Source organism: Taudactylus pleione, unplaced genomic scaffold, assembly GCF_031769625.1.
Source record: "Taudactylus pleione unplaced genomic scaffold, aTauple2 ptg000665l, whole genome shotgun sequence".
NCBI classification, from domain to species: Eukaryota; Metazoa; Chordata; class Amphibia; order Anura; family Myobatrachidae; genus Taudactylus; species Taudactylus pleione.
Genome location: NW_028285067.1, coordinates 1037737 through 1064045, shown reverse-complemented (window position 1 = coordinate 1064045; position 26309 = coordinate 1037737). Strand labels below are relative to the sequence as shown.

Genomic DNA, 26309 nt, shown 5'->3' with positions numbered 1-26309 from the left:
AGATGGCTGATTTCAAATAGCTCTATCCGAATAGAGCGGTTTCACATCGGCCATCTTGGATTCAAAATGAGGCTGCCTCTTCCCTGGGAGCTGGCTGAGATGAGGGGATGAAACAAAAGCAGTGACCACTACTCAAGTGAGTAGGGGCAACCTATTTCCCAGGGTGGGGGTGTGGTGTGTTGTCACACACCCCTTGCCCTGGGCCTGCACTACAGGCGGTCTGCCAGCCATCAGCACACTGGCTTTGAATGAGTACATTCTATTAATATCCAATGACCTAAATCCCACAACAACAGCTGATTTGAATAATGAATAGTTTTTCATAGCATTAACTGCAAGACAAAAGATTTTTTTTTTTTAAATAAATACACATTTGAAAAACTTTTTTTTAACTAATATTTATTGAAATGTTTTTCTTTAAAAGCTCTCAAGCATCACAGGGATTCTCAACGATTTACAGATATGTAACTATGAGGCTACAACTATGCAAACTATTTTTCAGTGACCATGAAAAAAAAAAAAAAATCAGTGCAAGAACCAAAGTAGAAAAAAAATAAAAACAAACTAATAAAAAGGTCCATAAAATAAAGCATATGAAAGAGTACTACGTAAGTGAACAATTTAACACAATATCTAGTTAGTCAGTAACTAGAGCACAGTTTAGCAGGAACCCACAGTGTGTTACACAATATAAGTACTCTTGCAAGTTTATCTATAGAAGTATAGTCTGTTTCGGAAAAAATGCTAGATCTTCAGTGCTGTATAAAGAGAGATTATCCGTAAAGGGTCACTATAGCACATTTCAGCACGTACCTTTTAAATATAGTTAATGCTTAATGATGTAACAAATATAAGTGGTTAGAATTGCTGATTATATGTGAGATATATATTTTAGTTTTATCAGTGTTAGAGCGGCCTATTTATGTTAGAGTGCTGCTTTGCTTCATAAAGTGTGCCCATTACCACATACATTGTAGGCGGCCATTTTGTGAGCTGCACCATTATTGATGAGCGGGAAGTCGGCCAGTTTGCTTGGAACTAGGGTACATTTTCCTAAATATTGGTTGAACCCACAAAATGGCCACCTCCTTGCGAGCAGGCGACATGCGAGCTTGAGCAAGAGTAGGATTGTACCTGTATGAATGAAGATAACTGCTACTTGGCACACATGAAAAAGTGAGGTATACAACTGCAGCAATGTCAGTGTTTTTAGGAGATTAAAACAATAAAAAAAATGTTCAATGTTCATAACACTACTGCAAAGATTAAAAATGCACAATAAATTATTATTGCTTTGATATTTTACAGAGAATTTAGATAGTTGTGTAAATTCCACGGTGCCTCGTTAATGTCACTAGCTCTGAGCAAATCCAGTTTTGCTTCGGGTTACAAAATAGCTAAATTCTGTGTAGACGTGTCTGATCCCCTTTTAACAAGTACCTCAGGCATTTAATCCCTAACAAGTCGACGTGTTGCTAGTAATTGCTAACCAGGGTAAACTGTAATGGCTTTGTCTGTCTATAGTATAAAATTCACTCTATGAGGTTTTGTGGATGTTGGGCCATCTCTAGCTAATTTGGCTCCCTGTGCACAACTTTGCCAGCACCATGCACAGATTCTATCCTTTACTGAACCTGGGCACTGTGCCCACACGCTTTTGCACAACTATACATGCAGTGAAAGCGTACACACACCAGAGGATTCTAGAGAAACAGCACATCTTTGTAACTGGCGCCTTTGTAGTGGTGCTACCTAGTTCATTAAATGAGGCGATACCTTGTGACCATTTTTACCATTGTGTACATCAGCAGTTGTCAGTTTTCATTGGTTCCATTCACTGTGGAGTGAGCATTTCAGGCACATACACCAGTTGCAAGGGAAAACCTGGTATAATATCTCACTCAGGTTAGGGCCTCACTTAGCAACGAGTTTTATCATTCACAACGCGTGATAAATGTCGTTGCGTATGATAATGATGCTCCAGCCAATCAGCTCCCACCTGTCGTCTTTTTGAAAAATGACAGTTGGGAGCTGTTTGGCTTGAACACCATTTATCATACTCATTGTGAATGACAAAACTTGTTGATAAAATAGGCCCTTAGGGGTAAAAGGCCATTCAAGGAAAACACATTTTTCTTAGTCATACAGTGCATCGATCGCCTGAAATGTAACAATATAAAATGCATAAGCATATAAAACACTTTTTTTTTTTTGCTAGCATGTTTAATGATTGAACTAATTCAATAGGCGTAGGACTCTACTCCCACATCAGTAATTCATGCCCATTAGTAGTTATATAAAAAAAAATTACAAACTTGTGAGCAGGGTACTGCTGTAATAAGTCAGCATAAACTGTTTACAACAAGCAGACTGACGCCTAATCAGCATACAAAGCTTTGCTTTACACTACTGATGTCACGGCTAGACGGGCTGTAGCAAAAACAAAAGGTTAATACATGTAAATAAGCATGCTTGTTTTTTTGTTGACCTAGTCTGGTGCCTCCCATAGGTCTAGATGGTAGATCGAGGCTCGGAAGACAGATTATCATAGCAATGCTGGAATGGCCTACTGCACAATATTGCTTAAAGTATTTAGTAGTAATTGAATGTGCAGACTCCTAAAGGAAATCCGTAGACATTTTTTTTTTTTTTGTAACACAAACGCTCCAAAATTTAGTCTAACGAGCGACTGTTGTATTGCTCTCAGCTGCTTATAAATCTCGGCCACAGTGGATGAAGCAACTGTTAGAGAATAAAATAAAAACAAATGTACATAATTGAAATACATAATATACTCTAATTTAACTGATTTCAAAAGTAAAAAAGGCCTGAAAAAACCCCCATAATTTTTAAAATTGGGAGGGGTGATGAAATGTTAGGGTACCTTTTTAAACTTAAGCTGGGTACACACTCGAGCGACGGGAATTTGTTCCGACATCGGAACAAATGCCCTAGAACAGGGATTGCCAGTACACACTTGAATGAGTTAATGTAGGATGGAACGATCACTGTTCTTTCGTTCATTAAGATACCATTGGTCACTAGTGAATTTGCTAGGTTTGATGTGTAGCACATCAAACCTAGCGACGCAATCACCCATACACAATGAGCGATGTAGGCAATTTGTCGTTAAGAAACGTCAAACCGGCCCAACATCGCTCCGTTGATTATCCAGTTTTATGGTACAATGGAGATTTAAGCCCTTTAGTTTACCTCAGGCAGTAAGCATGCATGTATTAAAAATGGTGCATGGTAGACTCTTACAAAAGGTAATGGAAACCGTAGCTGCTGTTCACACAATTACTTTCATTTTTTATGTGCAGTGCAAAATGTCAGATTCTGGTTAGTTGCTATGGGTTACAGCACCTTTTATGCGGTTACCTAAGCACCAGTTAAAAGAAAAATATATATATTCCCCTCATTCTCTTAATGGCGGCTTCAGTGTCTGAGAGAATGCTGGTTCGGCATTGCCAACAAGCAATCCAAAGGGTCCCAAAAGTCTCTCTAAAATATTGCACTTTTATGTGTTAACACCAATTTTACATGTCAATACCAATTTTTACATGTTGATACCAATTTCCCAGTACTGAGAAAAGCAATGTTTCATGCATTAAAAAAAGGCTTAGAAAATTATATTATTTCTAAACTAATTACAATGGAACTAGATGCTTGAGGATATCGTTTTTCCAAGCTAAGTGGCCTCATGCAGATGTGTGCGCGCCATACTTTGGAGTTTATGTAGACAAAAGGTTTTACAACATTCCTGCTTCTGTATGTAAATCTTTAAACTGACAGACTGAACGTTTTTGGGATAGGTACATGGTTTCTTTGATATACAAGTCATGGTAAGTATAATTCTTCCCAGCAATGCATAGAACTTCATTTAAAGTTTTATAAAGTCATGGGAATGTATGCATATCATTGTAGATGTTCTTTAATTCTACTAAAAAGCCAAATTTCAGCATTAGACTTGCATACAGTGATTCCAACACGTACATACGGTGGTGGCAGCCATTTTGTGGGCTGAGCTAAACATGAGACTGCAACACTGAGGCATAAGGACCCTATTGCCAATATATGAGTGGTCACTAGTTCCCAGTCGGAAGCTAAATATTGGTACAGTCCCCAAAATGGCTACCTCCAGTGTCACGCCCACTTTAAACATGGATGCCATTATGGCATCAACTGGGCACTGAAAATTATTCCTGTGGAAAAAAAGGGAATTATTAATTCAAGCATCAGTGTTTCCTTCACCATTTTCCTGTGGCTGAAGCTGCTCTCTTTCTGCTTCCTCTTGTGGAGGCCGCACACGTTTAAAGAAGCCAAGCTTGTACATTATGAGAACCATTAGTGCCAACAGCAGCAAACCTGATAACACTGCAAGTACTATCACCCACACTGGGACTGGAGCGCTGGATGACTGATTAACCCATAGAATGTTCGTGGTGACCTCCGTAAAACTCTGTATATCAGGAATGTTCATGTTTTTGTATGGAAATTCTAGAACTGTGAATGTGGCAGATGACTTTAAGGAAAAGGAATGGTTTTGGTTCTCGCTGTTCATAAAAGTCGGTGTCCATAATCTTGAACGAATATATAGAATGGCACTTTTCCCTTTTTCCACCCGCTCCACGTGACATTCAATCTTAAGACACTGCGCTATGCCACAACCGAGGGTCTGCAAGTCACCTTCTACTAGCGAAAGGTCCCGGCGATTGCGCTCATTTCGGGTCACATTTTTTGTTTCATCTGCCTGTGAAGTGGACAGTTTCAGATTTAGGGGGTTGATTACAACGTCAGAAGTACAGTCCATAGGTCCATCGATTTCATATTTAACAATGTAAAGCAGTGTGTTGCTTTTGTACTTGTATGGCCACTGTATATTAAGGATGGCTTTACTGAAAGCACTGGGTCCATTGTTCCGGAGTTCAAAGATATGTTGAACGAGTGGCCCAACGTCGTCTTCGGTCACTGGATTTTCCATAGGTTCGAAGTTTGCAATGGGCAAGAACACTTCATTTGGTGTGGAGACCCCTCTTATTTCAACAGCTGCTAACACTGCCAGGGCTATTTGCAGTGATTTCTTTTCACTGGAGTTGTCGTACTGGTTTGAGCTTTGTATCTGTAGGTCAAAGCTCACAGTATTGTCCATTTCACTCAGCTGGTGAACACTGAAGAGTAAGGCGGCTTGCAGCTTGGTTCCAGCTTTCATAGGATTTCCAAGATCACATACAACAAGTCGTGTCAGATTCTCAGTTTTAAACGCACAAGACAACCTTGAGAAAGTTTCATTGTTTCGGACAACACCAATGAAGTCGGCCTGAGGCGGGATATGGACAAAAAGTTCTGCCTCATAGGCACCTTCACCTTGATTTTGAGCATCAACAAACAGCGTCAAGGGGCTGTCGTCTCCAATATATATCTGCTTTTGCTCGCTTTCTACTGACAAAGTCAACTTTGGTTTGCATATATTGTCTTCGCCGCAATCCAGCAAAATGTGTGCCTGTTTGGTTAGGTTTGCAGGGTTGAACTGGTTCAGGATAGGCATCAGTCCAGATGGGTCAGCAGCGGCATCATAATCCATTTGATAATCCATGAAAACAGTTATAGGCGTAAGCTTGTCCCGAAACTCACTCTCATCCCGTAAATATGCCTTTAATTCTTCACAGCGCATGCTTCCACCATTGTCTATAGTCATAAGTTTGGAGTATGTGGGCTGCTTTGTATAAAGGAAGAGTGCCCGTCGTACAGCTCCCTTCTGTTTAAGTTTATCCAGTAAAAGCTCTACCTTAAATGAGAGGCGGTTGGGTATATTGCCTTTACTGCTGGCTTTGAGACAGAATTTCACGTCAAAGCAGGAGGCTTGAGCTCCATTGGAAATGGTACAGGTCTTGCTTTCAGGATTTAGGATTGACGGAGTCACATCCAATATGGCATTCACGGTGACAACAGGCCTAGACCTGTATAATATGGCCTTATCTGCACCAAAAGCTCCAACGACTAAATCAGGGTAGCCATTATTATCAACGTCTGTAGCTCCTTTTAATGAGTAGCCAAAACTTGGTGGCATAGTTTTGGAAGCCCACTTTCCCTCAAGTACCTGAGAAGGTGCAGGGCTTACACCAAAGCTTCTTCCATTGTAAATGTACACCAGGCCTTTTTTACCTTCTCCTGCATAAGGTGCACCAACGGCAATGTCATTAAAGCCATCCTGGTCCACATCTCCAAGAGCGGCAATAGAACTTCCAAATCTTGCAAATGGATCGGTACCTGTAAGTTTTGACAGGAGCTGGAGTCCACTTTTGCTTTGCTGAATATAAACGGACACTTGGCCAACTTCCTGAAGCTTCCCATCTGATCCCCGATCCATAAAAAGTGGAGCCCCAACGAACAAATCCACCAGGCCGTCCGCATTTATATCAACTGTTGCTACGGAATATCCAAAGTAAGCTGCCATCTGTTCGCCGGTGAAATTGTACATGGAAGTCATGCTTTGGCCATTATAAATAGAGACCATTCCCAATGTCTTTGCAGCTCTTGGAACCCCAGAAACAAAATCTTCAACACCGTCCCCGTCAAAATCCCCCACGGACACAGAGTAACCTAAGTAGCTGTCGTCGTACTGGGGGCTGGCCGCACGGGTGGCCAGTTGTTTGGCATAGGTGATACTGTATTTTTTGGGGTTGTACATCTTCAAAATGTCTTCCGCGGTGTCCGAAATAATTTGGCCTTGCCAGTAGAAGCTGCCAGGCCCTCCGAGCAGAACTCTGTCCTCATTGGTGAAATCAACACTAAATCCGCCCTGGCAAAATCCTTGTTCCTGGGCATCGGTTTTGAAATTGGATCTGCAGGGGGCATATTCCACAATGTTGTCTCCATCCTTCAGGTAACATGTGCCTACTGGCTCCCTTTCCGGCTTCACCTCTGTCCTCCAATGATAGAGCGGGGCACAGGCCAAGATCTTGTTGCCCCTGGCCCTCAGCGATGCCCCAAACCACTGATTGGATTTGAACTCAATGGGGTCGTTGGGGCCAAAAATTCGATTACCTGTGGAGTCGAAGGTAATAGACTGGCATTTGTCACTGCTCCAGTCACACTTCTGCACGTCTCCACCTTGGGTGATGCCAGGCTGGGTGGTGTTGGCTTTAGGAGCTCCAATGAGCAAGAATTTCGAGTTGGCATCTGGGGTGAAAAAATCCACTGCGAAGCCATAGTAGCTGCCATCAGCGCCGGCATAGACCCGGGGCTTCTCCGCGTCCAGGTTAAACCCCCGGGACGAGCCCAGCAGCAGCGCAGCGCCCAACAGGAGGAGAGTGCCAGCGGCGGCCATGGTGTCCGGGTAGTGACTGCTGCTCACCCGCCGACTACTGTCTGCTGTGTAGCCGGGCGGCGGCTCTGCCCATCAGAGCTCAGTGCGGGGAGAACGGGGCGCAAACTTCCGCGACTAATAATAATCCCGTGGTGGGGACTTTCCTTCTCCTCCTCCTCCGATCAGACGGGATGGGGGCAGTGACCGAGGCCGAGCTGAGAGAGAGGGAGTCATAGGGGGCGGAGAAAGCCTATCCTGGCGGACGGTCTTTGTCGCGTCTGCTTCCCGTCCAAGCGCCTGTGTGTCAGCCCAGCAAAGTTTCCCGGGAGGGGGGCGAATCCTCGTTATGGGCGCGCTGCAGCCGGCAGGGAAGGGTTAAAGCGGGACAGACTGGCCTTGATGGGGTTAATCGCATTAGATGTGTCGGCAACGAAAAGGGTCGGGGCGCAGCTATAGAACGTTGTGTATCCTCCTCCTGTTATACATTACACGGGATACGTTTCAGCAATTACACTGAGATCTATCTATATGACTCCTACGTGTCATATGGATCTCATTGTGCCACCCCAGGGGGGAGCAGCACAGATCCCCTGCACAGAAGTACAGTAGCCCATTGCAGGGCACGGGAAGGGTTAATAACAGGGAGTGTGAGCGCTGGGAGCTGGCTTCGTGTCTGAACTAGCAAAATGCTTGTGTCCTGCATTCCCTGCTCTGCACAATGTAAGCAGCTTCCATATATGGGAGCCGGCCCCTAATAATGGGCACAGCACACAACCCTGCACAGGCCTATTGCTTGCAGACTTTCATGGACGAGAAAACGCTTGCTGCAGATATCAGCACTGTGCTCATAGCCTAAACTATAAATGTGCAGTGGATAATCTGCCCTGTTAATGTGTGGTGGATAGTCTGCATCGTTAATGTGCGTTGGATAATTTGCAATGTGATTTGTGCGGTGGATAACCTGTATCGTCAAAATGCTGTCAAAATGTGTGTCAGATAATCTACACCGATGTTGTGCTGTGGATAATCTGCACTGTTAATGTGTGGTGGGTAATCTGCACCATCTATGTGTAGTGGATAATCTGCACCATCAGTGTGCTGTGGATAATCTGCACCTTCGATGTGCGGTGGGTAATCTGCACTGTGAATGTGCAGTGGATTATCTACACTGTCATTGTGTGGTGGGTAATCTGCACTATTAATATGTGCTCTTCCCCATTTGACAGTGCTCCCCCAGTTGTCCGTTTATCACGACTTCTATGTTATCTATGTGTGACTGCATCCTGTTACTGCTATTATAGTCTGTTGCGCAACATGGTGCGTCTGGGAGATATAATCCTCATTCTGTTTTACTGATGCTATGCTCATGAATGTATATTCTCAAATACTCCATAAATCATCACACACCTGAGATAAATTGGAACAATACGAAAAGTTTTAAGGCTTTTTCCTCATATCCATAAATTTACTTAAAGTCGAACTGAGGCCCTGATTCAGCAGCGATCGCAAATGCAATTACGTACGCAGATCAAGAAATTGTTACCCATTGCGCATGCGTATAAGCCGCGCATGCACTGTGATAGCACAGCGATTACGGACGCACAGAGGAATCCATCGCAGAGTGAGTGACAGACTATGAGCTTTTGGGGGTGGTGAAGTGGGAGTGGTCGGAGAAATGCAGGCGCGCCTGTCCGTTTGAACGCTGTTTTATGGGCGTGTATAAATTAACCACTACGATTGCATACGCAGCATGAGAGCCCATTGCGTGCGGCGAGACTTGCAGTTTCTGCAGCTGGCCAGACCTGGTGGAAATGTTGCGGGACTGGCCGATGTGCATCGACTGTACCTATGTTTCCGCATAAGTGTGAGGTTGGGAGGGATATGAGAAGGCAGCAGTGGGTGTCTTTATGATGGCCGTGCTTTGGAAGGCATTATATTTTCGCAGCTGCGATCACAATTGCGTACACTGCTGAATGAGGCCCTGAGTCTGATACTTTTATACCTAAATTCCATGTCTGACCCAGAGGTTGGAACAGGGTTCCAAACCGGATCAGACCCATAATTTAGCTGGTGCCGACCCAGGAAATTCCCGAGTCGGCGCCGTTCACACTGTAGCCGGGTCTACAGTGACCCGGCTCTTCCAGCGTGGAAGTGGACGCTTGGAGATGACGTCATCTCCAAGCGCCACTGAAGCCGGCCAGTTGGCCGGGATGCCGCACGGTCCAGGTCATCGTGACCCGGATCGCCCATTTACACTGCAGGGTTTCACGGATTATTGTCGTGTTAAACCCCGCTAGTTACCTGGGTTGGATTGCCGGTCACTCGACCCGGCGATCCACCCCTCACCACTTTTACACCAAGGAGCTTACCCGGGTTAACCCTGCAATAACCCGGGTTTTAGATCTGGTGTAAAAGGGGTATAGTATAGAAATTGTTGATCACAAGTGAAAAAGCATCTTATCACTGCCAAAAATGTCTAGAGCAGGACATGCATGGTGGGTACATGATCACAGGTGTGTGCTAACTGATGGATCATGGAACAGTGCTCTGCTGAAGATAGCCCACCCCCCCTTTTCTATACATATACCTGGTACAATCCCCAAACGACAGATGGATTGCTTTGTGCCACACTAATGTCATCCAATCATTAATCTTGATCAATAAATAACAAGATATGATCAGTTCAGCTACAAGTGGCCCAGTGAGCACACTTTCAGTTTTTCTATGGCCAGGCCGAAAAACGGATCTAAACACATGAAGCAATTTTACACGGATAGTGCTCAACCCTGACTTGTCTAAGCCTAGTATAGTGTTTATTCCTCTTTCTCCATTAATGGTAATGATGTCTGTACACAGTAGGCTTTCTAATATGTTAGTACCAGACGTTCTAGTCACTCTGTAGGGAATAGATGTGAGAGTAGCAATAAACTCATGATATCTCCTTTTTAAAAATTACTGTCATAAAATTGTCACATATTCTAGTCTAAAAGGATCCAAAAGTCAACAATTTTCCATTAAAGTAAAATAGCATGTGTTTATGTTCTACCTTTGGATAAGGACGTTGAGCTTGTTCACTCACAGCCGTAATGGTCTTCAATGTCTCTCCTTCCCGACACACAAATGTCTGATAAAACAGTACAGCACTTGGGTCTGTATTGTGAGAGAGTGGTTCAGATGGAGAGCTGGGAAATGCTTATGGCGCATACACGCGGTACGATAAAAATGCACAATATCGTTATCGTTCAGATCGTTCATTTTTTGGTGCCTTCCAACCCTCAAACGACCAGCGATGCGCGGGCACGTATGGACGATAACGATATCGTCCATCGGCCGTGCATGCAGGCCTCCCTGGTCGATATCGACCAGGTTACATAGGGAGCCGCGATCGTTGATCACGGGGCGCTGGCCCGTCGGTGGGTTGGTGGTGTCCTGGATGAACGATATCGATCCTCCAGCACACCAGGAAGGCGCGGGGAGATCAGTTAGCGATATCGTTATCGCTGACCATACCGTGTGTATTCACCATTAAGCTGCATACACACAGTACGATCTGTACCACCAACGACTAGAAAGGTATCTTTCAGTGAAGCCATCCTGCCACATCTCTGCACAGGCAAAGTTGACAATATCGTGCAAGTTGGCCTGCATGTACTGACTATCATAGATACTGTTATCGTTCATGCGGGAACACGCATCGTTGGTCGTTCACTGCATAAAAGTTAAGTATATGAACGATATATCATTGAACGATATCGTTCATAGATATCGTACAGTGTGTACGCACCTTTACACACTCATAATAAGCAATGGTTGTGTTTCAAAATGGCTTTTTAACCATTTCTGTTAATTACATTACAAAATCCATGGACAGCTTAACATAATAATATGTGTGCGTGTGTGTGCATATTTTGTTATTTTGTGCCTCGACTCTCGGGCAAACTATATAGTGCATACACACTGTGCAATCTAACAAACGACCAAACGATATATCTTGCATCGTTTGGTGGTTAGATCGTTAAATATATAATGTAACCATGTCGCCTGACCGTCCGGTAGTGCGTACACATAGCACGATATGAGGGGAATCGTTGCAGAGATTGACAGTGCATACACACTCGACGATTTGAATGATTTGTCGTTCTGATGCGTCGGAATTGGCCAGCTCGTTCAAAATATCGTCTAGTGTGTAGGGGCCATTAAAGTAAATAGGTTGATCCTCTTGTACCATGGTAAACATTCCTATTCTTGATTTGCATAACCACATTGACATGCTCTTAAATGGAGGCATGCTGGTTTTTGTTTTTATAATTCCTGTCAGAACTATTATCATTACTAGGCACACCATGGTTAATTCACCTGCTTCTTTCTTCAAAACTAGGAAGACAGATATAAGTGGGAAATTATATGGGTAGTGGCTAGAATCACCTGTAGCCAATCAAAGACCATAATGATAGCAGCACAGAGTGTTCCAGCACATTAGCTTGTCTCCAATGTTAAACCAGTTTAATGTGGGAGGGGCTAGGCAAATGTAGCCAATATGGTTTTCAGCATGAACATCCGCACACAATAGTCATGTCACCTTTCACCCAGGTGCTGGTAGAGTGGCAACCTCCACTCCATATGTAGTGCTGGAAGACGTACAACATTGTTTAATGTATTAGTTACACAGGCGTTTTATTCCTGCTGACAATTATTAAATTTTATTGGTATCCCCATCACATGCATGCGTGGATGTGGTATGATATGCCGACATTCGGGATGTGGACATGTTTAGAATATCGACAGATAACATGTCGATAGAAATAATGACGACATATTTAAAATGTTAATTTAGGTGGCCACCCACAGCTATGCGAGCGGCCAGGAGGCCGGTCTTAAAATAGAGGGACGGCCCTGATTCAGAGCGAGCACTCTGTCAGAGCGTCTGGCTCTGAATCAGGGCCACTGTACGTGCACTGCTTAATCTGCCTCAGTTCTCAAGGCTCCCTACAGTCCAGGTTTTGAGGCTATCCATGTTCAAACCCAGATGACTTATTTAGTACCTCAGCCAGTTTGATTATACCATCTGTGCACATGCATGGATACCCTTAAAACCTGGACTGTTAAGGCCCCATACATCAGCAATTGATTGCAGCAATCGTGCAATTTGCAATTGATTGTGTATAAAATTCTTTCCCTTTTTCAATCGATTGCAGAATTGCCACAATAGATTGAAAAAGGGAAGGATTTTTATACACAATCGATTTGCAAATTGCACATTGTTGCAATCAATTGCTGATGTATGGGGGCCTTTAGGGTGCCTTGAGGGCTGCGTTTGGGAAACACTGTCGTATACATTTAGTGCAGGGGGTAATACCAATCAAACATTTGCTGTTGTTTCCTAAATACTAGAAAACGCAAGAACCTGATTTGCGGTTATAGGTTATAATAATATCATCACTTTTCATAAACCTCTCTTCTAAACGTTATAGAAAATGCAGGACTGTATTGAAGTAATTAAAAATAATGCAAATATAATTTCTGCGCCTAATAATGCACTTCCCTGCATATAGTATTTCTTTAATGTGCACAGTGCACAACAAGCCCCGATCTCTGACACACAGGGATGTGTAAAAATGGAAGTTCTTTTGCAACGTGCAAATCCATGTGCTTCCCATAAGCAGGTGAGGGGCTCGTGACATCAGAAAGCACAACTTGCTCCGTGGGCCCCGATTCCGCAGCTTAGTAACTGACGCTTAATCACTTCGCAGTGTCTACGATGGAAGAGCAGCTTCAGAATAAATGAAAGGCAATAAGAGTCTACATTTTGGATTGTGTTCCACAATAACAGTCCGAACTGAAGCCGAGCAGCAGCTGACCTGATGGTTTTGCTTTAACCCTGGGTAGACTGGGCCAGGCTTCAGCGTATGGTGCTAGAGATCTCACTAGATCAGTCCCCAGTGTTCAGGTTTATTGCAGAATACAATTGGGACTTGCATGCAGATCTTTAAAATAAGTTATAATAAAGTATATGTGTGTGTGTGTAAACATACATAAAACATCAATCAGATATGATTCTCATAAAATCGGTGCAAGAATCTAGTGCTTTAAATGGTTGTACCTGTATGTTAAAGGTTAATCCCGTGTGTAAGAGGTTAATGAAATCTTCCTAGGTGTGAGGGAGGTATCAGCCCCCACTGTCCAGGTGTCTTGGGTGAGGAAGCATGCGTCACACTCAGATGGGTGTATTATAATGTCAGGTAATGGGTTAGGAATGTATTACCTCTCCTCCCTTTCCCAAGTTCCCTCTTATTAAGTATATATTTGCTTCTTTACTTCTAGCTATCTTTTTTTTTTACTTGTTAAAGTCTCTCTTTGGGGGAGATGTATCAAACCATGGAGAGAGAGAAAGTACCAGCCAATCGGCTTCTAGCTACCATTTTACAGATGTGGATTAAAAGATCTACAGTAATCAGACAATCGAAAGGTCGACATCAACTGGTCGTCAGGGACAAAAGGCCGACATACAAAAGATTGACCTGGATGAAGATAGTCAGGTACAAAAGGTTAACGTGGTCAAAAGGTCGACATTGGAATACTCTACACGTTGGTTTTGTTTTTCTACCCTAATCTTCACCCTAGCCCTTTCCTTGGTACCTAACCCTAATCGTCCCTCCCAGTGCCTAACCCATACCCTCTGGTAAGTGCCTAACCTATAAAAAACAAACTGTAAAAATAAAATGCGTTGACCATTCAATTGTCGACATTTTGTACGTGTTGATCTTCACCCATGTCGACCTTTTGTACATGTCGACCTATATTGCCTGTCTACCTAGACACTGTCGACCTTTTTAGTGTAGATCTATTGATTGGAACCCCCATGTTACAGGCTGTGTTTGAAAAATGACAGATGGAAGCTAATTGGTTGGTACTTTTAATGCTCTTTACTTTATCTCTCTCCAAGGTTTGTTTTCCACATCTCCCCCTTTATGTCTTATCTAATTATAGTAGTTCTTCTTTCTGCTGCCTAGCTTCCTCCTTATAGGCTTCATTTTTTCTTATATTAATCACACACCAGGATTTTCTTGCTTTTATTTTTTAGCTTATTTTTATTTTTTTTTTACCTCTAAACAAAATGAAGGGAAGAGATTGCTAACAAGGTAACGCGTTTCTATGCTCACCTCTAGCAACACATCACACCCAGACGTTTTCCACTCCTGTAAGTCGCACGCTCATGACAGATCCACGCCTCCCTTGTGACCAGTGCTGATAAGTCTCTGGTATGTGTTAAAACCACACACTCTCTTTCTCAGAGGAACCTGCAGCTTATTTTACCGGCGAAGACGATAAACAGCAATGTTCTGCAGGCTTGGAGGCCTGGAGGTGTTGCACTGGTAACCTATGCAGATCTGTATCAGGTACAGGGATTTAGAGCAATTTAGGGGCATAGTCTGTGGGGATGTAGCAAAGGAGATTACTGGGGTTGTGCTATGTAGCGTAAGTTTGTGGTACGGGGTTTTGCACAATGGTAAAGCTCTTGTGAGTAATGGTACCTACAGAGATGGTGATGTGGCTTTTTCTGGGTGGTTATGCAGTTACTTAGGTCTGATTGCCCTGGCAGGATATGATTGTATAGATGTGGCTCATCTCTGCTTATTCTGAGTGATGCTGGTTTGTTTATCCTCACTCATCTCCTTTCCTGCTGGGTCACTGCTCATAGTCTGTACCCCAGTCATCCCATGCTCTCCCAACTATTCCAAACCATTTTATGTTTTTGAGTGACTTCAGCTCTGTCACCACTCCCACCCTCAGTTCTGGTCAGAAACCGCTGCCGAGCAAAGAGCCCCTTTGAGATTCCAGGTATTTAAACAGCAGACAGGTAGGAGAGGTGTATTTGTGGAGATGGCTTTAGTATGACTTTCAGTAGCTTATACAAAGTTTCTGCAACATTACAAGTGCTGAAGAAATAAAAGGAAGATGTTCCGAACCTTTAGCGTACACTGAACGTTAGGGGTCCTATCTTGTATCCTTCCCTGTGTCTACCTGTCTATTGCATGGTAACCTAGAGCTTGCGATGTGGAACAAACTTGTGTGATTATCCTATTTGGCATTTTATTGGACTCTACTCAGCAATGTTTATGTGTTTGAAGTCGCCATGGCAATACACAAACACACATACATATATATATATGTACAGTATGTAGGTATGGATTTCACAAGACTTCAAGAAACAGTGCAGTTGTGTTTACTTTCGAAGTGACCGGTTCAGACGGACGGCAGCTGGAAACATTCATTGCAGGGGCAGAACTATGGGAGACAATGGAGGCGCCTGCCGCCGGGCGCCAGCATTGAAGGGGTATCTCCTCCATTGCTCACAAAATATATTTACCCCACTTAAGGCTATTTTATATAAGTGTTTTTGTGCATATGTGATAGACAGACAGATAGATAGATATGCACCATATATATTTTCCCTTATTTTACGGGGGGCACCAAATTATAACTTGCCTTCGGGCATCTGGGATGAAGTTACGCCACTGATTCATTGGATCCAATAACCTTCTTCTTAGATCACCCCACACAGTGATAGGCACTGATAGGTATAGCGATTGTGTTTGCCACATTATATATACATGTTTATGGCCAGCCAGAGGTGACTGTTTCCATAAGACTATTACCTGTTGGGAATCTGTCCGCTTTTATGTGTGTTGAATGAGAATGTTGCATGGTTAGCAGCGTCTGCTGGTCACTCGGGAAAGAGTGGGGTTAAATTGTGCCCTATATGACTTGCAGGTACATGCAGTGGGAGGAGTACATGGTACATAAAGAAGAATATATAGTAGCCTACCCAATAAAAAAAGATGACTAGGAAATCATTCTAAAATTAGGCATTGTATGAAGGCGGTTTAAATCATAAAAGTGTATGTGTGTCTGAGAAATGTATTCCCTACATTTATGTAACCCTTGATATCGTTTTTAAATACCCCTCATTTTCTCTGTGTGTGAATATAATATAATTATGTACCTGCTGGTTACCGCTGCGTACCGAGCTTTGCTAATGTCAGCGGGCAGGCCGCCTAAGAGAGTATAACAATCCCGATTAGCAGTTCAACAGGCAGCGCAGAACTGAAATCCCACACTTTATACATTTCTGCCGCATTAATACATAGGGGGAGATTCCTGAAACCTTTTAAAGAGGACAAGTATAGCAACCAATCAGAGTCTTGCTACCATTTCATAGAATGTACTAGATACAAGGTAGATGCAATCTGTTATGGGTTTCACTTTAACTTGTTCTCTTTTTATAGACTGATAAATCTAAATAAATAGTGTATTGTGACTTTCGATCTTCGATAAAGAATTAATAGCACCACGATGCTCTGGATGGGGCTGACATGCATGACAGGTGTTACACTGTAATGAGGTTTCGTTACAGATGTTTGATTATATTCATAAACTGAAAAGAATATACACTGTGAATGGATATAAATTCAGACCCTTTTTTAGGAACATTCTACAGCAGGGGTGTCAAACTCGTGGCCATCCAGCTGCTGTGGACTACATATCCCAGCATGCCCTGCCACAGTTTTAGCATGCCCTAATAATAAAACTGTGGCAGTGCATGCTGGGTTGTGTAGTTCCACTGCAGCTGGATTGACTTGACACCACTGTTCTACAGAAAACAGTGTTTGCTGAGTTAAAAAAATGTACTCCCATGGTTGGGAAATACATGGTTACCTAAAAGTATTGCTTGGTAAATGAATAATCTCTTAACATGACGGAAAAATAGTATGACATCATGTTAAATATTCATTAATTGAAGGGATAGTAAACCGTTGATGGTGCCGAGCCTACACACTGAGAACGGATATACGGAAAGGCACAGACCACATATTGATTCCCTGTAGGTTGTGGTTAGAAGGAAGGTCAGAAAATAAGATGAGATCTGTTCCAGCATTTCTGTTATTTTACAAATGTTCGTTTAAACTACGTCTGATGGGTAAAATCTATGTCCCTTTCGGGGCCTATGTATCAAAGCTTGATGAGAGAGAAAATTGTGAGATATAAATCGCCAACCAATCATCTTCTAATTTACATTTTTATAGGCTGTCTTTGAAACATGACAGTTGCGAGCTGATTGGTTAATACTTCTTCTCCCACAATGTTATCTCTCATCAAGCTTTGATACATAGGCCCCTTAATCTGGAGGCCATGGAAAAATGCCTCCATTTCCTGCCCTGTAACCAACATTATGGAAATATTTACGCGTCTGCATGTAACTCTGTATATAGTCATGTTAGAACTGTATTCTTCTTTATATAAAGTGATCTCATCATGTGGGACTCTTCTCAAAAGCAAGCATGACTACATTGTGTTTATTAACCAGTGAGTCTGTCCCTCTAATAGGTCCGCAGGTTTTTGGGCTAATGATTTTGGCCAGTGGAGATGCCCGTCCTGACATGTGCTAATCATATCTCCGTCACAGAGACTGTCTCATCATTGTTACTACCCTGTCCTCTGAATCACTCTTCCTTCTCATAACCTCGCTTACTTACCAACCTCTTTCTTTCAGGGCCCCAGCCCAAGCCTCCAGTGCTTGTTAAAAGCCTCTCCTTGGAACCAGCTCAAATCCCGGTACACCCAGAAAAAATCCAGCAGCTCCAATCTGAGCCAGGGAACTCCACTGACTGCAATGGCACTGTCGGAGATCCCTCCAACCCCAAACCAGCAGCCCCTAGACGTCCCGCACGTACCAAACCCGAAGGTGAGTCCCTTACGTCTATCTATCTATCTATCTATCTATCTATCTATCTATCTATCTATCTATCTATCTATCTATCTATCAACTCTATATATATATCTATCATTACAAAAATTATTCGACTCAACGGGACCATTACCAACACTTCCATGGGCCAGTTAATGGTGTATAGTGAGCTTGTCACCAACTTATTCTATTTCCCAGCCTTGAGGCTCTCACTCAGATGTAAGCCTCCTATAGGAGATTTAGGGGGAAATGTAACAGCCTGCGAGATGTAGGCATCTGCGCTATTTCGGCGAGTCTGCCCAATGTTTTAAAACGGCAATCATTTAAAGGGCAAAACCAGGTTAGTTGTGCCTTTTAAATTATTGCTGCTTTAAATCATCGGGTAGACTCACCGGCAATGTGCCGATTATTGCATCTTGCAGGCTATTACACTTCCCCCTTAGAGTTGGTCACTTTGCATCAGGCCCTACGTCTAATCAAAGTCAAACGCTATACTGATATTGGCGCAAACGGACAATGATTTTTTTTCCCTGTACGTATGTGTCAGAACTGCGCAGCACTTAGGTCCATATTGTTAGCGCACATAGACGCAGAACAGATTTGGACACTGGGTCTGCGGATTTCAGTGGGCATTCCTGGGAGGGGCGGTGACTAAGCAGACGCGGGTGTGACGCTGTAAGCAGCTCCACCCAAAGACGCACAGATACTCACACAGGAGGCCATAATACAGACGGAGAGACTGCACCTGCCAGTTTCCATGGTACATCCGATGGTGGTTTAAAGATGCACAGAGATGAAAACACACCACCACAAGACGCGGCAAGTGGGGGTCCCCGTATTAAATTGGCACGGCATTAGCATAACACGCAGACACAACCTAGTCTGCGTGCGACTTTTAATCAGGCCCATAGTATTTAAAAAGTGCTGATACAACGTAATAGGTCTGCATAACGCCAAACAGGCCTTTGCAGCATGCGCTCAACAGTGATTTGCATACACAGCGAGACCGTGTGGTTATTAGCAAATATATTTCTAACTTTAAGATTCACCTTTTAAATCCCCTATTGCATAATCAGTGGTTCAAGCGTGAGTGATGTTTATTGCATCCATGTATTAGTTGGGAATGGTTGTTATTGCTTACAATATAGCTCTTGTGTCTCTTTGCTTCCTGTGTAGTTCCACCAAAGCCCCCACACCTCCAGAGTCTGAGAAGACCTCGTCCTCCTGGCCATATACCCCCGCCCCCTTCACGTCCACTGCCTGCGGACCCGCGACATGGGAGGGTGCTGCCGCGCCCAGACAACAAGGATGGAACACCCTCAGCAGTTACCTCCCTGATTGAGAAGTTTGAGAAGTAAGTGGAAGTAATTGTTCTGTACAAGCAATGGAAATGGTAGGAGGGACTTCCTGTTTAATGTCCTAGGCAAGGATGAAATATGCTCCAAAGTGTAAGATGAATTTTCCATTATGGAGACAGTATCGGTTATTTAATTAAAAGTGAATCCACATTTTGCGGATAACACTATATTTAAGCATTACATTAGTTCAACAAATGCATTCTTGTGAAAGTAATTTAGGGGAATACTTGAAAGTAGAACTTTGAAAGTAGAGGTAGATGGAATGGATTGGACGGATTTGTCCTGAAAGTATAACCGGATCATCTGTTAGGCCAGGAGTTTTCATGTACAGTCCTCAAGTTCTCCCAACAGGTCATGTATTCAGGATTTCTGTCTGTGAAAACTGATGGGATAATTACTAACCTGTGCTTGAATAAAGAAATCCTAAAAACACGACCTGTTGGGGGTACTTGAGGACTGGACTTGAAAACCCTTGCATTAGGAAATGTGGGCTCCTGCCTAGGGCCCCAGTGTTCACTGAGGGGCCCATGGTACTCTAACCAGTTATTAGGGATGCAGCCAGGAAGCCGATGGTTGAAATGCTAATCGCCGGCTTCCCGACTGTCCAATCCTGGCAGGGGACTAATGATAGGCGTTGAAATCCCGACACCTATCATTATCCCTACGCCGGGAGCCCAATGCCCGGCATACTGAACGAAGGTAAGCTGGGCACCGGGCGCGGACAACCGTGGGGGGAGGGTTATAAGGATATTGAATTAGAACCTCTATACACTCCTGCCTATACCTTCTAATATCCTTCCTATAAACCTCTAAGGATTACGCTATTTTGCGTACGCAGTCATAGTAAATAAAGACTCCAGACCTTGAACCTGTGGTTCCAAAGCACAAAGTATTATTCAAGTAAAAGTACAGTCAGTTACACGCTATGATCGAAGTACAATTTAGCGCAAAGAATTATACAGACCCAAGTACAGTTATACATACGCATGCGCTCTGGACCAGATGTAGGCATCAGCAAGAAACCCCCGTCAATCAGCATTCAGCAAGAAGACCCAGACTGGGGTCACAACACAAACGTTTATACTCTCACAGAAACAGACAACACAGTAGAGAGGATTGTTGCTGATGCCATTGGTTCCCAAGGAGGATGCATCTGTTGCAGAGCATTTAACAGGTTGATTCAAATAGACACAGTCCAGCCTCTAACAACTGGTTGTCTCGGGTTTCCTGCCTCATGCACATCCTAACAGTTGGTCATATAATGTACATTTCGGTGCTTTAAGTCTCTGGGGTCCATAAGTTGCGAATGCATGTTGGGATCTTCACACCGACGATACCGGGAAGCTGTGGAGAGGGTGCAGATCAGTATAATACCAAGCACGGCATACTTATCATGTATTAAACCTGAGCTACTAAATAACCTTTATTTCACAGCAATTATAATAAATGAACAAACTTGAATCTTAGGCCCTCATTCAGAGCCGTTCGCTATTTGCGGTCGTTCGTTTAAAAACAAGGGGTGGCTATTCAAATGATCCGTACGCACATTGCAGTCTGTTCACACCTCTAAGTCTGAACGAACGAGCAAAACATACGCTCGTTTATTTGTTAAAAACGCCCCCTGGCCGCACGCATCCTACGTCGTGTCCGCTATTTATTAGATTAATCGAGTACATCGACCAGCGTATGAACTGCTCGCTATTCTTGTGGTTGGTGTTTGCTACCACAAATTTGCGTGCAGTTCTGGCTATAAAATAACCCAGTGACGTGGTCAATGACGCTGCTGTTTTAAATATACACACCCATAAAACGCCCGTTTTGACCTTTAAGCACGCCTGCGTTCGGATCTCCACTCCCCATTTTCAAACACCTTCCCCTGTTACCACCCACATACGCCTCATTCTGTCACTCAAAATAGCAGGCACTCGCTATATAGCGTACAAAGGATTTTCGGCCGCACTGACTGGTTCGCGCATGCGTACTAAAAAGCGTACGCATGCGCAGATGTGCAAACATCGCTCGGAACGAGCGTACTGCCGCTAACGAGCGGCTCTGAATGAGGGCCTTATACTTTACATATTTACATACAAGGTTCCATAAGCTTTAAAGTATAAGTATTTGGGGTTTGATAGAAAGACGCTAGTTAACTTGGGGCAGATGCGTGCGCATGAGGCTAATAAACAGCGTTTTCATACAAGATCTTATGCATTCGCTAAAGTGCGACTAGTTAACAGCGCAATTGTGCGTATTTGTGTGTATGAGAAATGGTGTAAGATGCAATCGCATGATGCTAATAGTAACTTCGCCATATGTACTTAAGTGTGAGTTTAGCTAAAATGGCGCTAGGCGGCCATTCGCAAAATGGAGTTTTGCGATCTGATTTACAAGATGGCGTCTTGCGGCCAGTTGCAAGATGGCTCTCGTTACGATCTAATTTTAAGCTGATCTTGTCTCAGCCAATTATCCAGCTTCGACAGTTAGGTTAGGGGTTCCTGGGGGGGACAGGGCCAGGCACCCACCCCCGGGAGGGTTAGGTTTTAGGCTAGGGGAAGGGGAGGTTAGGGTTAGGCACTAGGAGGGGAGGTTAGGGTTAGGCACCCCTAAGAGAGGGTTAGTTTACTTACCTTAAACCCCTGTCGGGAGCTTCACTGCTGCTGGGCTTCTGGCGTAGGGACTTGAACCGCAGGCCATGCGGTTGGCGGTAATACATACTGATTCCAGTTATTATGATGGAGATAGGAGACTGCCCAAACCTTTATTATTGCCTTAGGGTCCCATGGGCTCAAGCTGGCTCTGTCTGAAAGGTCCTGCTTATACTGACAGATGGTCTTAAACACTGAGCTACTTACTCATTGATTCAGAGTTAAATCATTGAAATACTACAGTGCTTTCAGTACATCAGTGACATTACACAATAGGTGGTTACAAGGTACACTGCCATACTGTCCGGCATCCGCAATATATTTGTCTACAGTGATCTGCTGGATAGTTAGTTTTTTTTCGGCAGAATTTTAGGCTGAGATTTGTTCTTTACGCTGCTTTTACCACTGACTGGACAGAGAAGGCTAAGGGGTCTATGTACTAAGCCTTGGAGAGAGAGAGAGAAAGTGGACGGAGATAAAGTACCAACCAATTAGCTCCTAACTGTCATTTTTTTCAAACACTGTCTGTGACATGGCAGTTAGAAGCTGATTGGCTGGTACTTTATCTCCATCCAAGGCTTAGTAAATAGACCCCTAAATGATGCAATGGAATATTTTGTCAATGAAGGTAATAGTAGTAATACTGACCAGATCAGTGGCAGATATGTTGTATTCAACAAAAAATAATATCACAATATCCACCATAATTAATCTTCCAAGACTCCTATGTAAGTTACCCAAAAGGTGATAGTTTTGCAAGGAAGAAATTATTGGGACAGAGTATGAGCCATCAGTTGCCTTACTCTATCGACGTTTGCTTACGCACCAGTAGTAACACGGTAACATTGCACTTTTTTCATTTTGCAGGGAACCCATCATCCTGCCCGCTGAACGCAATTGCCCGGTCCATGACCCCGACCCTGAGATCAACAGCGCTCCCTCCTTGCTCCCAGGCTACAGTATGGTGGAACTGGGGAACAAACTCTTTGATCTGCTGGAACCGGCGGAATCCCAGGCCAGTCTGGAGAGAAGACGTAGACTCGTTGTGGGTGGGGGAGAAGAAAGGGGGGAGCAGGACTCTTTGGGGAAACTAGCAAACAGGGACAGTGGCATTGACAGCATCAGCTCTCCATCCACAAGCGAGGAGATGTGCTTCCTCGGGGAGGTGGAGGAGGGTGGGCGAGAAGAGATGGAGCCCCCACATATCACCGTACAGCACTGCTCAGCCCATGACTCTGAAGGCGATAGCGACATGGAGGATGGGAGTGGGGGAGAAGAAGAATTGCCTCTCGGGAGACTGGACCAATGTGAGGTAAGATGAGGTCACTGTATTTAGCTCCATTCAAACAGCTGCTCAACATGTGTTTGTGGAATATATTATAGCTGGAACAGATTACGCTTATCACACCAGGCCTCGGCTTATCACACCAGGCCTCGGCTCATGTGCTGCATTTTTCTTTCTGTTTGAAAGTGCAGTGAAATAATTTCTCCACGTTCCTCTTATACGCTGTGTATGATCCGTTTCTTTTTGTGTGTGCGCCCAGTTGTCTTTCAAGATACGGATTACTTACAGCTATACCTGAATTAACAGCTTCTGGTCCAGCACTATGTTACAAACTACATACAGTATATATGGCATGCTAGCATTCTGTAGGAGATAGGCTACCTTAATTAATCGGCGGACGTTTTTACAGTACATTCGACCAAGGCCTGAGCACCTTATTGTAATCCAACCTTCTATCCAGCTTAGCCGGTAACAACAGTGTCCTCCTCTGAGGGTCTACCTGCTCTTTCTTGAAGAGTGCTGGGGCAGTTTAATAAGCAGTTTGGGTTCCACCTCTGTATAATGGACACTGGTCTGAAGTGCACATCATTTGAAAATAAAAACTTTATTGACTAAAAGACTGTCCAGATCAGGAATTCAAAAAAACCCAAAAAGTTAAATTCCCAAAAAGGATAAAAAAAAAAGAAAAAGCAGCCTGCACTCTGACAGCTGTTAAATGATGATGTTCCCTTACTTCAGCAGCCAATCGCAAGCCTTTTCCCACATTGGCCTTGGCCTCTTGTTTTTATTATTGGATTGTGTCACTGGCATCATGTACATTAGGGTTGCGGAAGCACCCGGACAGATGGCAGCCTGTGTATATCAGTGACACAGAGGAAGGAGCAGGAAATGGTGTCAATGGCTCCTATCAAACTTGTTGGCAACAATTCTGGGGTCGGGTACAGCCCCATATAAGAATTTCATATTTGCCCCTACATTGATTTCAGTCTCATCCATCTGATTTGCAGCCACTGGTTTTGGCAATGTGCTTCTGTTTCTTGCCTGCTACATTAGAACTCTGGACCTGATTCAGACCCGGACGCTAAGAAGCGTTCGCTCGCAGCTGGCCGATGTTTGCATTCTGCGCTTGCGCGAACAGTGCGAAAGATCGGGAAGCGGTCGCTCGCTGAGCATAGACGCCCAGCAGAGTGAGTGACAGGAGAAGCCGTTTGTGGGTGGTAACAGGGGCTGGCCATTAAAAACGGGGGAGTGAAGGTGCGAACGCAGGCGTCCCTGAGCGTCTTAACGTCGTTTCAGAGGCGTGCATAATTAAGAGGCAGCGTCATAGTACACGTCACCTGGTTGTATTTCACACTGAAGTGCTCGCGGTAGGGTTTATTCAACCTCAAGCGCTGCGTTCGCTTCCGATGGTACCCGGTGTACTGATGGTTGCAAACACTTTCTGGAGATGACGTGCGCAAGTGGGCATCTTAAGACAGGCCAGTGGGCGTCTGCATACACAAAGCGATCGCACGCCAAGACATAGTGGGCGTGCTTATGCCTTGTCGTGTGATCGCCTGCCGTCACTTAGCCGAACTTGCATACTCTGGGAACGAGCATACGCATCTAGCGACTGGGTCTGAATCGAGCCCTCTGTGTGTTCAGTTATCCACAAATGAGCTTGAGGGCACATGGAATTAGCAGGGACTGTCCAGTTCTGCAGCTAGACAGTAATGGTTTGTGTTCTGCGCAGGGCCTGTAGCCTCTTGCCTTTCCCTCATCGGCACACCTTCTCTCCGTTCTCTCTCCACTTGCGTTGTTGGTCAAAGCATTGGAATTTGGCTAGGAATGCATGGGCGCTGCTGCTAACTGCCTGGGGGCCAGGTCTGCACCGTGTGTGGAGGGTGTGGAACCCCGTCCAAAACAGTTGCTTGGTAAACAAGTAAGAGCGGTAAAGCTCAAGTTCTGTGGCAGGTGGTGTTACAGTCGGAGCAGATGGCCTATCCAATATGTACTGTGCTCTATACGACAAAACAATAAGCTAGCTGGGTTATCACTGCTTGTTGTGTCTAGGTCAAATCATACACTGATTCATTGAGCGTTACTCATGGGAAATCACCTTGAAAGGTTGAGCTGTTGTGCACAGGAGTATGAGGGAAAAACATTGATTATTTTTACACTACCCCACTACTTAATGACTCCTCCACTTTGCTATGTCTAAAATCACATAGATACTAGTATGTACAGTGCATCCGGAAAGTATTCACAACGCTTCACTTTTTCCACATTTTGTTCTTTCCGGATGCACTGTATGTATTGGAATGGCTTTGTATCTCTGCATTAATTTACTAACCTATATTTAAGTCTCCCCAGTGGTAAGCGCTTAGACAGTTCTTTTTTTTTCTACAGTGGCATATTTTGCTTTTACTAGATCTAATGCAGTTCTCACTGAGTTTTACACTAGACACTGGCCGATCCGTACCGGGGTCCCCTATTAATGTGGTCTGTGTAGGCAGGATCACCATACTGTGCTCATTTATTATACATATTTTAGATAAAAATGGTGTATTCACTACAGTGTATTGCTGTTAACAATCTAGGGGCCTGATTCAGAGCCGGACGCTCTGACCAGAGCGCTCGCTCTGAATCAGGGCCCTCCTCCATTAAATTGGAGCGTCCTCCTGGACGCTCGTATAGCTGTGGGTGACCACCCACAGCATATACGAGCGTCCAAAAAGATGGTCGCGATGGTCTTGACCATCGCGACCATCGGACTTGCGACGGAGACCCTGCGGTAGGGTCTCCCTGCCACAAGCCCTGGAGTGATTTTGGCTCTATCAGAGCCCAAATCACTCCCACTGACATCACTAGTGATGTCAGTGGGGCCGGCTTCAGACGGAAGGCGTTCCCATGCCTCCGTCTGGCAGTCACGCCCCCGGCCTGCCCACCAAAGGGGGCGTGCTGTCAGTCACCATCGACAGCACGCCAC

At 44.2% G+C, this 26309-nt stretch overlaps 2 protein-coding genes across 7 annotated transcripts in view; one reads left to right on the top strand and one right to left on the bottom strand.

Annotated features, from left to right (window-relative positions):
• The window catches only part of FGD1 (FYVE, RhoGEF and PH domain containing 1), a 197243-nt gene that overhangs the window by 154979 nt on the left and 15955 nt on the right, over window positions 1–26309 (top strand). For 5 of the 6 annotated variants that reach the window (XM_088455695.1, XM_088455694.1, XM_088455693.1 and 2 more), the window contains 3 exons: window positions 17862–18053; window positions 19233–19410; window positions 22924–23368. In XM_088455695.1, the coding sequence (XP_088311821.1) occupies window positions 17862–18053; window positions 19233–19410; window positions 22924–23368 (815 nt within the window). Of the gene's footprint in view, window positions 1–7956; window positions 8030–17861; window positions 18054–19232; window positions 19411–22923; window positions 23369–26309 lie in introns of those variants that run through there. The other variant, XM_088455696.1, reaches the window with a different exon arrangement.
• ITGAV (integrin subunit alpha V) lies at window positions 389–7721 on the bottom strand. The gene has a single exon (XM_088455692.1). It carries the CDS (start codon window positions 7328–7330, stop codon window positions 4232–4234), a length of 3099 nt encoding a protein of 1032 aa, XP_088311818.1. The 5' UTR covers window positions 7331–7721; the 3' UTR covers window positions 389–4231.

Bases quoted from the DNA above. Each gene is read 5' to 3' on its own strand.
- ITGAV (XM_088455692.1), bottom strand. From the start codon at position 7,330: ATGGCCGCCGCTGGCACTCTCCTCCTGTTGGGCGCTGCGCTGCTGCTG.